General features: G+C 40.0%; 1 protein-coding gene across 1 annotated transcript in view; it reads right to left on the bottom strand.

Moving 5' to 3' along the window:
• CFAP47 (cilia and flagella associated protein 47) overlaps positions 1–15,468 on the bottom strand; it is a 1,022,460-nt gene that overhangs the window by 239,554 nt on the left and 767,438 nt on the right. The window contains exon 56 of the mRNA XM_070750589.1: positions 9,017–9,121. Within this exon, the coding sequence (XP_070606690.1) occupies positions 9,017–9,121 (105 nt within the window). The remainder of the gene's footprint in view (positions 1–9,016; positions 9,122–15,468) is intronic.

Here is a 15,468-nt window from a genome sequence, read left to right as displayed (position 1 = left end):
ATATGCATTGTAGGAGATAATAGTAAATATCAAAAAAGGCTATATGAGTGATAAGAAAAAAAAAGAAAAAGAGAAATGTATTACCATTTTTTAAATATAGAAACATAGAAGATTGACAGCAGAAAAAGACCTCATGGTCCATCTAGTCTGCCCTTATACTATTTCCTGTATTTTATCTTAGGATGGATATATGTATCCCAGGCATGTTTAAATTCAGTTATTGTGGATTTGCCAACCATGAGGTGAAGAAAATTTTGGATTCCAGATTGCAGAGAGGATGTTTGCAATATTTAGTGTATTGGAAGGGATACCTCTTGTCTGAAGCTACTTGGGTGAAAAGTTGGGATATTCATGCAGACGCCTTAGTCAAGCAGTTTCACGATAAATTCCCTGATAAGATTAAGGGTACTCCTGGAAGGGGAGAGAGATGTGGTTAACATGATGGTTCTATTAACCCCTGGTTTTTATTTCATTCCAGGATGCATTCTTTTCCTTGGGGGAGTGAGTCTGTCAGGTCTGGAAGACATTATTTCTGTTTGCTTCAACTGCCACATATTTTAACCTGGGAATAGGCGTTGATTGCTTACCTGAACGCCTCTTCTCGTATGCTGAGCAGGTACAGAAATCACGTGGGTTGCTCGCTGCCCAATCCATATAGGACCAAGCCTAGTCTTTAAAAAGCCTGCTGGATCTACCCCTTCCCCGGAATTCGTGAATCCATAGACAGGCTCAAATGTGGTGGCTCAAATAATGCTCTACTTTCTTGATAGGAAAAACAGGTTAAAGAATATAACCATGGTTAGAAAGAAAATAGGGAGGGAAGTGACTGCTGTACCCGCTCAGTGTACGAGAAAAGGTGTTCAGATAAACAATCAGCACCTATTTTCCATACTGAAAGAGCGGGTCCAGCAGTCACGTGGGACATACCCAATAGATGAGTCCCTAGGGAAGGATTAGTTTGCTATCGTGAGAGATAACGGATTGGAGGACTCTCCTGCCGAAGGCAGAATCCGCTGAAGCATAAGAGTTGATTTTGTAGTACCTTATGAAAGAGTTTGGAGAGGCCCAGGTGGCTGCTTTGCAGACTTCTTCCTTTTTTAAAAATAAATTTAATTAATTTTTTCATAAAATAGACAAACAAACATACAAACATTAAACACAAAATGGGGATGCATTTTCCCCGCTTATCTTGAAAGTATAAATTCAAATACAGAAAAAGAATACATAATTAGATATATGTTGAATATTAAAAATTTTGCTAAATTTTGAGTTAAAGTTTTTCGCATTTTTACTAATATATATATAAAACCAAAATTCTTACTATATTACTTATATATAAACTAATTCTTATATATAAACTAATTCTACAATAGTCATTAAGCAATAAATTTAACTAGTACTAGTATTGATATTACCCAAGTAAAAACAAGTGCAACAAATTAACTAAAAATAGATTATATATCTTATTTTTTCTTATCTATCCACTTATAAACATTGTTCCATGTTTCATAAAACTTAGTGTCTTCTTGATCATTTAAACGTCTTGTCATCATATCCATTTCAGCGCAATCTAATATTTTTGCTATAACTTCTTCTTCTTTGGGGACTTCCTCCCCCTTCCAATTCTGCGCATAAATAATTCTAGCCGTGCAGACTTCTTCCAATGGAGCTTGAGTTGCCCATGCGGCAGATGTGGCTGCACTTCTTGTGGAATGTGCCGTGATACCTCTTGATACACTGAGGGAAGCTGACTCATAAGCCTTTGAGATTGTCCCTCGGATCCAATGACCTAATACAGTTGAGGATGCCCTGGATCCCAGGGATCTGGGATGGTAGACCACGAATAAGGCTTCGGACCTCCGAATGGGTCTCGTCCATTGGATATAGATTTGTAGAGCTCTGGTGAGGTCTAGGGTGTGCCATCTGATTGAAAGATGATGGTTCTGGTTGGAACAGATTGAAGGCAACACAATGTCCTGGGATCTATGGAACTGATCTTTGGTAGAAAGGTGCGGTCCAGGCGCAGGACTACTTTGTCCGTATGGAACTGGCATAGATCCTGCTGAATGGAGAGGGCCGCCAATTCTGAGATGCGTCGGGCAGATGTTATTGCCACCAGAAATGCTACCTTGTAAGATAGGTACCTGAAGGATGCTGACCTTAGGGGTTCATATGGCGCTTGAGTGAGGGAGTGCAGAACTCATGGTAAGTCCCAGGACAGGTTTCTGTGAACCGTGGGAGACCTGAGGTTTGAGATGCCTCTTAGAAATTCTTGAATTTCCGTGAAAGAGTGGAGTGGTTGTCTGCAAGGCTCTGCTAGGACCGAAGATAAGGCTGCTAGATGACGGCGAATGGTGCTGGTTGAGAGGCCTTGATGAAAACCTTTCATGAGGAAGGCTATGATTCTGTGAATGGGAATGCACAGGGGAGATAGATCTTCCTGTGAGCACCACTGATGAAACTTGGACCAGGTATGGTCATAAATCCTGTTAGTGGAAACTCTTCTGGATTTCAGGATTACTTCTATAGTGTCCAGGTTGTAACCCCGTAGATCTAGGTTGCGCCAGATAATAGCCAAGCGGTGAGGTGGAACCACTCCGGATCTGGATGGCGAGAGGCCCCCTGCTGCAACATGTCCTCTGAAATGGGGAGTTGCCAGGGGTCCTGCATGGACAGACGTTGTAGGTCTGCGAACCAGGGCCGGCGAGGCCAGTGAGGGGCTATCAGAATCACCTGGGCCTTCTTGAGGATGATCTTGTGGATCACCTCTGGGAGAATTGGTATTGGAGGGAAGGCGTAAAGAAACCCTCGAGATCAAGGAATTCTGAGTGCATTTGTTGCCTCTGCTCCCGGGGATGGAAACCTGGAGTAGAATCGAGGGAGTTGAGTGTTGGTCGCAGTCGCAAATAGGTCTAGCAATGGGTGACTGAATCTGAGGCAGATTTGCTGGAACAGGACCGGATGGAGGCTCCACTCTCCTGGATCCAGAGTTGACCGGGAGAACCAGTCTGCCTGCACATTGAGAACTCCCGATATGTGGTCGGCCCATAAGGACTGTAGGTGTCTCTCTGCCCAAAGACCCAGTTTCAGGGCTTCTCTCATCAGGGCCTTGGACCTGGTGCCCCCTTGTCTGCAGATATGGCTCTTTGAAGCTATATTGTCCATGAGAATCAGGACGTCTTGATTGATGATGTATGGTTTGAATTGTTTGAGGGCTAACGACACAGCTCTCAATTCCAGCCAGTTGATAGGTCTGGATGACTCCTCCGTTGACCATGTGCCATGGGCTATCAAACCTTGAGCATGGGCTCCCCAGCCCGTTAGGCTGGCATCCGTGGTGATGGTAAATTGTTCTGGACTCCTGAAGGGAGATCCCTTGTCCAGAGAGGAGGAGGTCCACCATGTAAGGGACCTTAATACTGTGGTCAGAACCGTCATGAGGTGTGCCGAGTTGCTGTTCCCCGATCTCTGGAACGGTAACAGAAGCCATTGGAGATCCCTGGTGTGGAGGCGAGCCCATGGGATAATGCCAATGCAGGACACCATCTTTCCCAGTAGGGAAGACAGGTATGTATGACGATGGTAGTCCTTCTCTGAGACCTTATCTGGGAGATAAGCTCCTTTATACTGATCTTTCTCTCAATAGAGAGAAAGACCTGGGAGAGATCTGAATTTATGATTGCTCCCAAATGCTGAATAGAAGTGGAAGGATGGAGCTGACTTTTCTTGAAATTAATAGAAAAACCACAATCCTGTAGGATAGACATGGCAATATTGAGGTCTGAACAGGTACCTTCTTTAGTGGGGCCATGAATTAATATGTCATCCAAATAGCACAAAATATTTATTTATTATTTTATTTATTATTTAGATTTGTATGCCGCCCCTCTCCGCAGACTCGGGGCGGCTCACAACAGAATACAACAATTCATGACAAATCTAAATTATAGTTTAAAATATTTAAAAAATATTTAAAAAATGGATGGGCATGGCCCAGATATGAGCCGCCAAGGCACCTAGGAGCTTAGTAAAGACTCAAGGAGCCAAGGGCAGCCCAAAGGGCATGGCCCTATACTGATAGTGCTTGACCCTGAAGGCTAAATGCAGGAATTGCCTGTGGCCCTTAGCAAAAGGGATGTGGAGATAGGCTTCTGTCAGATCCAAGGAAACAATGAAGTCCCCTGGATGAATAGAGGCTAGGATGGATGATAAAGAATGCATCTTAAATTTTCTATATTTAATGAATTGATTTAATTTCTTAAGGTATAAAATGGCCCTCCATCCTCCAGACGTCTTAGGGACCCTGAAGAGGATGGAGTAGAAGCCGAGACCTCTTTGGGAAGAGGGAACTGGTTACATAGCCCTGATGGACAACAGGTGTTGAATAGCTTCCTCCATTCAAAGACGAGATGGAGAAGATCTGGGGGCTGGGCATGAAATGAAATGTTTGGGAGGCATGGAGATAAACTCCAACTGGAGCCCCCATTCCACAGTAGAAATAACCCAGGGGTCCTTACAGGAACAGCACCAGCTGGAGACGAACCAAGCTAGATGCCCCCCCAATGGGAGTAGAATGGAGATTACCATCTGGGCTTTCTGGAAGCTCTGGTCAAGGAAGAACCTCTTTGAAAACGGGATCCTCTACCCCTGGGGTTTCTGTCTGCTTGGGAACGTAAACGAGGGGTATACTGACCTGAGTTCCTCTGGAAGGTGAACCCTTGATCTTGTTGACTATTGGGACGTCGAAAGGGTTGAGTTTTGATGGCCTTCTTGTTGGTGGGCCCCAAAACTTTCTTTTTGTCAGTGGTCTCAGTGAGAAGGGAGTCAAAGAGGTCACCAAATAGAAGGTCGCACTTCAAAGGACCCATGGCAAGCTGCCATTTTTGCCTCACTCCCGCCTGCCAGGGGCGAAGCCATAGAAGTTTTCTGGCTGTTGTTGAGGCCGCTACTGATTTTGCAGCAAATCTTGATGACTGTAAGGTAGCGTCAGCTACATATTGGGCTGCTGCAAAGACTTTATTGAAGTCCTGTTGACCCCATAGGTCATCAGGGGGAATATGCTGCTGGAGTTGTTGAAGCCACAAGAGAATGGCTCTAGAAAAGAATGATGCTGCTGCTGCACTTTTAATAGCCAAGGTATCCGCGAAGAAACACTTTTTGAGCATTTGCTCTAAACATTTGTCTTCGGGCTTCAATATCTCTTCTGCTTCACCAGGCATAGCCGCCGCAGAGTGTAGCATCTTTACTGGTTCATCAGCTTTAGGGCAGACAAGAAGGTCTTCATAAGATGGAGAAAGCTTATATAACTTCTTGTCTTTGGATGTGGGATTGAAACCATAAGATGGATGGTCCCACTGCTTGAGCAGAGCATCCTTGAACAGTTTTGGCATGGGGATGACCTCACTGTCTTCCTGTTCCTCCATAAAATATAACAGGTTCTCCTCAGGTGGAGCCATAGAAGGATCAGATGGTTTATCCTGACCGGTTAAGCCTGTGGCAACTCTTGCTTTGAATATAAGAGATTTGAAGAGTTGGAAAGGAAAAATTGCACCAGAAGATGGAATCTTGATCTAGTTTATAGTTTATATAGTTTTATTAGATTTGTATGCCGCCCCTTTCCGAAGACTCGGGGCGGCTGTGAATCTGTGATTCCTCATCCTCTGACAGGCATTGGAAAGGGTCATCATTCTCATCCTGAGAGGAATCCGAGTCTTCTTGAACTGGAATTCTGTAGGTTGAGAAGGAACTCACGGGTCTAGTGCGCACAAAGGGGGAAGAGAGTGAGGAGGCACATTGATAGCTGAGAGCTTGGCATCAATGGCTTGAGATAAAGCAGGATACATAGTTTGAAGCTCTGGAGGAAGGTTAGTAATAGTAACAGGTAGTGAGGGAGATACCCTGAAGGCCTGGGTTGGATCTGGCTTGGAGGGATCTTCCATCATAATATCTGGCTATTCTGGACCTAAGCCCCATAGGTTAGGTTGGGGTCTGTTTAGGTTTGGCTCATCCAGAGAAAGCACAGGGACACCAGAGGGAGGCAATTTAGAAGCCTCTGGAGGGTCAGAGGGGCTAACATGCACTTGGGCCTGCACTTTTAAATGTTTAGCCGATTTCTCATGCATCTTTTGCAGAGCTTGGTCCCGTCTCTTCTCAGCCCTGGTGGGTCTAGCCATTAGAGGGTCTCCCAAGGAAGAGGAGGAAGAGGCCTGGGGGATGGTTTCAATTTCATCACCAGTAGGCCTAACCTCTCTGGGACCCTTAGAAGAAGTGCCTCTCTTGGGAAATGAAGTCATGGCCTGAACAAATTACAGGTACAAGACTTGAGCCAAAACGGAGGGAGAAGTTATAAGAGGACAACGTTCCCAAGAGGAAGGGGGCCCAAGCTCCTAGTCCCAGAGCGTCTGCAGCTCAAAGGCAATCTGGTCAGTACCAGAGTTCATGCCAGTGAGTACAGACGGGCAGGCCTCACTAATCTTAAAAAATAAACCAAGGCACACTGGTTTGGAGGCCTAGCCAGGGAGAAAAAGCCTTATGGTCTCACAGCCTACTCCAGGGCCACACAGTGGACTTGATGGCGCCAGGCAGGATGCATGTAGGCGATCCACAAGTGCCGGAATTACTGGGCGCTGAGGGCCTTCGCACCAAAATAAACCGCTCCACCATTTTTAAAACACAGGAGAGGAGACTAAAGTCCAGGAGACAGACAAGAGAGTTTGTTAAAGTGTCCCACACCGCTGGAGGAAAAAAGAGCCCTTTTTAAACTATTTTTTAGCTTGCCGGTAAAACCTCCTAGCCGATTAGATTTATCATAAATACAATCCAGCAGCAGTGCGAGCAAGGCGATTGCCAAAAATGTGGCTGTAGCCACGCCGCAGCTTCTCCCTTGGCGCCGAGCCCAGTAAGACTGGCGCGAAACAAGACAAGCTTTAAAGTAAAGGCAATTGTAAATTTTACTTAGCTGAATTGAAGAAGGAACGAAGAGGGAAGGTGTTATTGAGAGGAGCGAGCCACCACGTGTCCTGCCGAATTGCAGGACCGAGCGAATTCTGGGGAAGGGGCAGATACAGTAGGCTTTTTAAAGACTAGTCTTGGTCCTATGCGGATTGGACAGCGAGCAACTCACGTGACTGCTGGACCCGCTCTTTCAGTACGGAGAGATTGGAAGTGGGTTTGGGGTATTTTGGAGCAGTAGAAACGTAGTTGTAACAAAATTATTTACTCAAGGACAAATGATGGCATCTGCATAGAGACTGTATCCAGTTGAGTGTGAAGATTTGATTGGCTCATGTGATGAGCTTGTGGGTGTGGGGAAGGGTTGTGAACTAGTTGGGTTTCTCCAGATGTGCCAACATGATATCTCTAATAAATTGAACATTTTAAGAACTTCTGTCCTCAGAGTTTGATTTAGTTGGGGCTGTTTTCTGGAACCCTGACACACACACACACACACACACACACACACACACACACACACACACACACAGAAAGATAGAATCTGATTGGAAGGATGGTTTAATGATGAAGCACAATAATCAAGCACATGATTCTGGTGCAGCTGACTACATGGAGTTGGGGAGGGTGTTATATCTTATCTTGGGCTTTGCACTTGAGCTTTCTGTTCCTGTGCAAAAACATGTGTTCTAATGGCTTTTGTAGGGGTTATGCAGGGATCATAGCTGACTCTATAGATTGTCTGAGCTCCCAGGTTTACTTGGGTAATTCCTATTGTAGCTTAATGGTTTTCATTCCTTTTTGGCTCTTGGTTGATGGCTGCCTCTAATCCTACCATTCTGCTTTTGTTTCAAAATATCCTGTTTCTAAAAGCTGGCCTCAGCATAAGTTAGGACTTGGAGAACGACTTGGAGGCTGTTTTCTGCCTCTAAAAAGACATTTTTCTCCACTTCTCCCTTTGGGGAAATATAATAATCTGCATTTTTGTATATTCCTCAAATTATTTCATTCTTCTAGGCTTCCCATAATATCACAGATAATTTTTGGTTAATAACCAACTGTTCAGAAACTGTTCAAAGTTATGACAGCTACAATGAGTAATACTTTCAACTAGTCCTCAAAGTTTGAACCATCTCAGAAACCCCAGTCACATGATCAGGATCTGCATAGTTGGCAACTGGCTTGCACGTATGATAGTGGAAGCATCCCATGGTCACGTGATCAATATTTGTTACCATCCCTGCTAGTTTCCCAAAAACAAAGTCAATGTGGAAGTCAGTAGGGAAGATTGCTAATTGCTCCAGCAACTTTCATACTATCTACCCTCTATAGTACCCATTCCCATCAAGCTGAACTGGTATCAGGCTACAGCAGCCATTTGTACACTCTTCTGCCCTTCAGAGCATTCATCCCCTGCCGTAAGTACATTTATGCTGCACAGAACTGCAACCACTTTTCTGCTCATCAGGCATCTGAGACTTGTAATTTCCTACCAGCTTCCCCACTGACTTTGCTTTTTGGAAGCCAGTGGGAAATTGCTTGAAGACCTACTGTACAATCCTCACTCAGTGAAGGTAACTGAGATTAGTGAAATTGTTGTTCCTAAATAATGTGGCCATATGTTATGTTTTATAATTGCATTCTTTAGCAATGCAAATTAGTCTCAAATACCATGATTTAGCCAAGACAACCTGTACTCCCCCTTCATAATTATTACTACATATCTTAATTACAATATAAATTATATTCAGAAAAATATGGGAAGGAAGGAAGGAAGGAAGGAAAATATTAATCTTTATATACCATATATATACACCACACATCAGTCACATAAGTCAAATCCAATTTTGGAACTGTATTTTGGGACCTAAATTCTCAATTTATTTTCAAGATTGAAGAAGGCAGTGGGTTGTCCAACAGGAACAGGAAGGAAGGGGGGGGGGAGGATAAGAAAAATTACAGTTCAGCCATAATGTGATAAACTAGCTTTTATTGTCAGCCTAACAATTACTTGTGTTAATATTAGATAATCTGTTATTCATTAAATCTAATTGGACATTCCTACCTGTCGGCATTTGAAAATTATGCTTGCAGTGTGATTTGTTCTTCCTAGTGCAGATGGACAAAACAGAACTGATACTTCAGTGGTGGAATGAGGAGCAACAATCAACTGCAAAAACATGAATGGGGAAGAGACAGATGAAAATCAAGCAAGTAAACAAACAAAACACCCCATTATTCTTCCCTCCCCTCCCCTTTCCTTTCCTTTCAATCCAATTCTATTCTTGTTCCTTGTATCAGCACTGTTGTTTAAATGATTAATATGCTCCACTATATGGCTTCCCTACTCAGCATGCAGGATCTGCTAAAATAGATAAATACACTGCAGTAAACAGTACTAAGTGAAATCACAGCTTGCTTATTCCCTAGAAACTAGAGTATGTGTTGCTAACTACAAAAATGGAACTGGGGCTACTTTTAAAGAGCTTCAGTTTTTCAAGTCATATATTGCTACCAAATTTCTTTTTCCTTTTTTTTTTTTGCACATCACAAAGATATTTTTAAATCTTGCATGTGACACAATTTTTAAAAGTTAAAATGCAATTTTAACAATCACTATCCAAGTTCCTTTTAACAGAAGTGTCTCTATGCTCTTCCAATAGTTATACACCTTTATATGAGTAAAGAAACTATCCTGCTTTGACATATTTAGTCTAAATTAAAAGTGATTGATTCATCAGATGCAATGGCCACATAATCATTATAAAATGTGATAAAGCTCAAAGCATTTAATAAAGCTCAAAGCATTCAGAAATAAATTAATTTTCAATCCAGTTTCAAGCTTGATGTTAGTTTAATGTTGCCTGATTTAATCTATCTCTCCAAACTGTATCCCATTTGGCTAATCATGGCTGGGCAATAAATTTTCTCAAGAAGTCACATAAGAAGGGGACTGTTGTAGAGGGCTGCCACGGCCATCTCCCCGATGCTACTCTGTCCTTGTCCCATCATGTTTCTAGACATGTTCTAGAAATAATGCAATTCTAATAAAAGAATGACCTTTCCAAAGGAAAAAAAATAATTGTTTTCCCTTGTCAAATATCCTACTGGTGAATGAAGAAATGCAGGCACGCTCAGAAACTTTAAAATCCCAAAAGTATAACTTTATTTTATTTTATAACTTTATTTTACTCTGCAGAGCATGGAGGATGTTAGAAAGGGCACCCGAGAGCTAGCAGCAAATGAGGAGAAGAGAGAGCAGAAGAGAGTGAGCACCAGGAATAAGAGAAGTGCTGAGGGACATGAGATGAGACAAGAGTCTGGATCCAGGGGCAATGGCAATCAGATAAGAAGGCAGCTGAGACTGAACTGAGATTGAGAAGGAGAGCCGAGCTTAGCCCTGAGCAAATGACCAAATTCTCAAAGAAAAAGCTGAGCGTGCTGTGCACCTCCTGGGAGCTGGGACATGCAGAACAGCCCGGAGACTGAAGATACCGTACGCAGAATGGAACCATTGCCTGGAATATTTGAGAGATGCTGAGGCAACTGAATGAACACCCAAAGTTGCTGAGGGAGATCACCAGTAAGGACTCAAGCCTTGAGAAGGGTTTGCAATTTGATCTTTTGACCACCTCTCTTGCTGCTGCCATGTTGGCCTTCCTAGGTGTGCTTAATAAGAACAATAAGGAAAGAGACTACAACAGGAGCCCCATTTGTGAAACTCTCCTGAACTTAATTGGAAAATCAATCCTAAGATGATAACCAGGGGGTTTATTGACCCCAGACAGAGACAGTGGAACTGGTTCACAACTGTATTTGGTGTATTCACCTTGTTTGCCACAGCTACTACTTCCACTCACTTGGAACTTACATTAAGTCTATATGATCCTCTGATCCTAGGAAAGAATTGTTTTTGTCTCTACTTCAACTTGAGAACATTTGCACCCCACCCAGTATTGTACTTGAAGGCCCTTTTTAATCCTCCTGTGCTATTCCGAAAAACTCCCTAATGTGATGTTCCCGGGTCTATTTGACCAGAACCACATATTGATCATTTTAGGTACTTATATTTGGTCTTTTTGAAAGCTTTTTTCACTTGGAAACAAGTTTGAACATTTCTGCACATGTTGAAATGAAAATTAAAATGAAAAAATTAATGCTTATTGGTTTATTTTGCTGATAATATGTGCACCCCCCCCTGTTTTTGTGAAATATTTTTCAATTTATGCATAGTTTTGCTTGCAAAATGCATTCTATTTTACTAAAGTTGGTGTAGGATTGGTAGCTTGAACATTTCTGAACATAATAATATGAAAATTGAACTGGAGAAATTGATGCATATTGCTTTATTTTGCTGATGAAATGCGCGCCCCCTGGTTTTGTGAAATATTTTTCAATTTATGGATAGGTTTGCTTGCAAAATGCATTCTATTTTACTAAAGTTGGTGTGGGATTGGTAGCTTGAACATTTCTGAACATAATGATATGAAAATTGAACTGGAAAAATTGATGCATATTGCTTTATTTTGCACATAAATGTCTCTCCCCCCCGTGTTCAATTATTTCAATTTATATAAAAATTATGCTGTTAATTTCAAACTTACATACTTGTTTTTAGTAAAATGGATTTCTTTCATAAAATTAGTTGTCTGGCTACAATGTGCTTGCTTTTCAAAAGGATATTCCAAATATTTCTAGCCAAATATATATAAAAAGTGAACATAATGGCACACAGCAAGGCTGAGGGGGGGGGTGGCCCTTTTGTGGCAAAAATAAACAAATAAGAATCATTTGTTTCAGTTCATTTCTATTTTTCTTATGTTCAGGATTGTTCAATTTAGTATATCAAACCTTTTGGGGGGAAATTCCTTAGAGATTTGTAGCCTTAAAAAATATAAATTGACACGAAATTCAGAAAAAATGGGGGGAGGGGCTTTTTGATCAAAATAAAAATATAGGTTTCACTTTTTTCAGTTCGATTTTCATATCATTATGTTCATAAATGTTCAAACTAGTTTCCCATTGGAAAAGGTTTCAACTCTACTAATTAAAATAAGAGCAGATTCTAGAATAAAAGGCCTAACTGTAGGAGACGAAACTTATAAAGTCCAAGCCTTTGCAGATGACTTAACGTTTATAATTGAAGAACCGATAACAACACATTACTGCAAGCTATTGAACAATACAGAAAAGTAGCAGGTTTAAAGATAAACAAAAATAAAACACATTTTTTAACTAAAAATATGAATAAAACACAAGAAACTAAACTAGAAAGCATTTCTGGAATAAAGATTGTTAAAAAAGTAAAATACCTAGGAATAAACTTAACAGCGAAAACAATAACATTAAAAAATGATAACTACACAAAGTTACTAACAGAAATTAAAAAAGATTTAGCAATGTGGAATAATCTAAAAATATCATTTCTAGGAAGACTGGCAACAATTAAGATGAACATTCTACCTAAGGTCTTATTTCTTTTCCAGGTAATTCCAATAAACCCAGGGGGAATCTTCTTTAAAACTTTGACAAATTTAGTTAAAAAATTTATATGGCAAGGGAAATAAGCAAGGATAAAAATAAATTGCCTAGAAGATATCAAAGAAAGAGGAGGATTTGGCCTTCCAAATTGGAAATTATATTATCAGGCTGCCGCATTAACATGGGTTAGAGATTGGATAACTCTAGAGAACAAAAGAATATTAAATTTAGAAGGACATGATCTCATGCTTGGATGGCATGCATTTATATGGTACGACAAAGAAAAAAACCACTCCTATTTTAAAAGACATACATTAAGGAAGTATCTACTAGAGGTTTGGAAAGACATAAAGAAAAATCACTTCTTAAATATCCCAGAATGGCTTGCCCCCCTAGAAGCAATAACGCATCCAAAGTCCATAAAAGACAAGAAAATATCTTATAGATATAAAGAATTACTAAACGACCAGATGAAGTTAAAATCTAGGATTAAATTACAAGAAGAAGGGATAATAATAGACTGGTGGCATTATGCCCAGATTCGATCTAGATACCAGAAGGATAAAACTCTTTATATTTTTAATAAAAGTAAAAATTTGTTAAGTAATCTAATTACTACTAATCCAATAAAAATGATAGGGGAAATATATAAATTCCTCATTGCTCATAAAAACATAGAGTTGACTTTAAAAGATACTATGATAAGATGGTGTAGAAATATTGGCAAGGAAATAGACATAGACACATGGGAGAAAGTTTGGATTAACAACTGGAAAATGACCAAATCAGTCTCATTAAAAGAAAACCAAATCAAAATGTTCTACAGATGGCATCTCCCACCAAATAGGATAGCAAAAATGTTTCCCAAAACATCCCCATTATGCTGGAAATGTAAGAAGGAAATAGGAACCTATTACCATCAATGGTGGACATGTGGTAAAGCTAAAATATACTGGAAGATGATAGAGAAAATATTAAAAGAAATACTAAAGCAAGATATAGAAAATACCCCGGAATTCTACTTATTAGGAATTACCAATCAGACTTACAAGAAAGAAATTCTTTACTTAATTATACACATATTAACTGCGGCTAGAATAATATATGCGCAAAATTGGAAGGGGGAAGAAATCCCCAAGGAAGAAGAAGTTATAGTTAAAATATTAGATTGCGCTGAAATGGACATGATGACAAGACGATTAAATGATCAAGAAGATACTAAATTTTATGAAACATGGAGCAATGTTTATAAATGGATAGATAAGAAAAAATAAGATATATAAATTTATTTTTAGCTGATTTTTTGTATTTGTTTTTACTTAGGTGATAACAATATTAATATTAGTTTAAATGTATTGTTTGATGATTATGATATAGTAGTTTATGTATAAGTAACATATTAAGAATTTTGGTTTATATACGTATAGTAGTTGAAATCAGTTTAAATGTTTTGTTTGATGATTATGCTATATCAGTATAGTAGTTAAAACTACATTAAAGGTATTTTTTGATGACTATGATATATTAGTCTACGTATAAGCAATATATTAAGAACTTTACCTAATATTTACATTGTACTTAAGATTTGAAAAACTTTAACTCAAAATTACCAGACCTTTTAACATTTAACATATATTCAATTATGTATTCTTTTTCTGTACTTGAATGTATACTTTCAAAAGAAGCGGGGGAAATGCACCCCCACTCTATGTTTAATGTTTGTATGTGTGTCTGTTTATTTTAAGAAAATTAATAAAAAAATTTATTTAAAAAAAAAAAAGGAAAAGGTTTCAAAAAGACCAAATTCAAGTACCTAAAAAAAAATCATTTTGGTCCGGGTCTATACGACCGGAAACAGAGTCAATGTGATTTTTTTCTTTGCCCAGAAAAAAATTAGCCCCCACCCCCACAAATATTTTTATGATGATCAGCAATGTTAAATTGAGTAAATGAATGCCTAAGATATTAAAAATATTTCGGATTTGCCTAAAACAATATAAAGTGAAAATGATTGCAAGCAGCCAAGGGGGTGGGGGCTTATTTCTGATTTTAAAAAACCAATAAGAATCATTTCTTTCAGTTCATTTATATTTTTCTTATATTCAGAAATGTTCAAACTACCAATCCCACACCAACTTTAGTAAAATTGAACACATTTTTCAAGCTAAACAATCTATAAATTGAAAAAGAATTCACAAAAACGGGGGGGGGTGTCTGTCTTTTATAATCAAATTAAAGCAATATGCATAACTTTTTCAGTTCAATTTTCATATCATTGTGTGCAGAAATGTTCAGACTACTTTCCAAGTGAAAAACGTTTTCAAATTGACCTTCAAATGAAGAGTTTTTGGTCTGGGTCAGGGTGACCCGACAACACTACAAGTGTGACTTTTTTACCCAGCAAAATAGAAACCTCCCATCCCCCCAAAAAATTCTCATAGAGAGAACCCCTGAAATGATGAAAAGTCATGAAATTTCAAGTTTCAGATATGCAGGGAAATTTTTTTACAGGGTCTCAAACTTTGATTTCGGGTCTCACAGACCCGAATAGCACAGAAGGGTTAAAAGGGGGATTTATACCAGCAGTTCCCTAACATCTTAGAGAACTAGTAACATCTTGCATGCTGGACAGTGGATTGGAATGGTGTTACTTTTGTTTGTATTCCAATTCGTCTGGTAGCAATTTTATTGTAATCCTTGTCACTTCACTGTGATATTGATATTGTTTTAGTTAGGGGGAAGTGTTTGTCTTGGGAATGTGTTGGAAGAATGGGAGAGCTGAGGGTGGAAGCCAGAAACCCCCCCCCCCCCCCCGAAGTATGCAAACAGGAGCAGGTGGGGGCACGGCTATAGCCCCTGGCTTGGTACAAAGAATGAGTGAGGCCTAGAGGTTGGAGGGGACACTCTCTGGAACAGGCAAGGGCTGGAGCTTACCAGTCTTGACTGGGAGAAGCAGGTATGATGGGAGCTGGGGGGGGGGGGTTGGCCACTCAGGGGGGACTAGAACTCACTGTTTACATATGAATTCCTGTCCCA

This window comes from Erythrolamprus reginae, chromosome 4, assembly GCF_031021105.1.
Source record: "Erythrolamprus reginae isolate rEryReg1 chromosome 4, rEryReg1.hap1, whole genome shotgun sequence".
Classification (NCBI taxonomy): domain Eukaryota; kingdom Metazoa; phylum Chordata; class Lepidosauria; order Squamata; family Dipsadidae; genus Erythrolamprus; species Erythrolamprus reginae.
The sequence above is the reverse complement of the archived record's forward strand: the minus strand, read 5'-3'. Positions and strand labels throughout refer to the sequence as shown.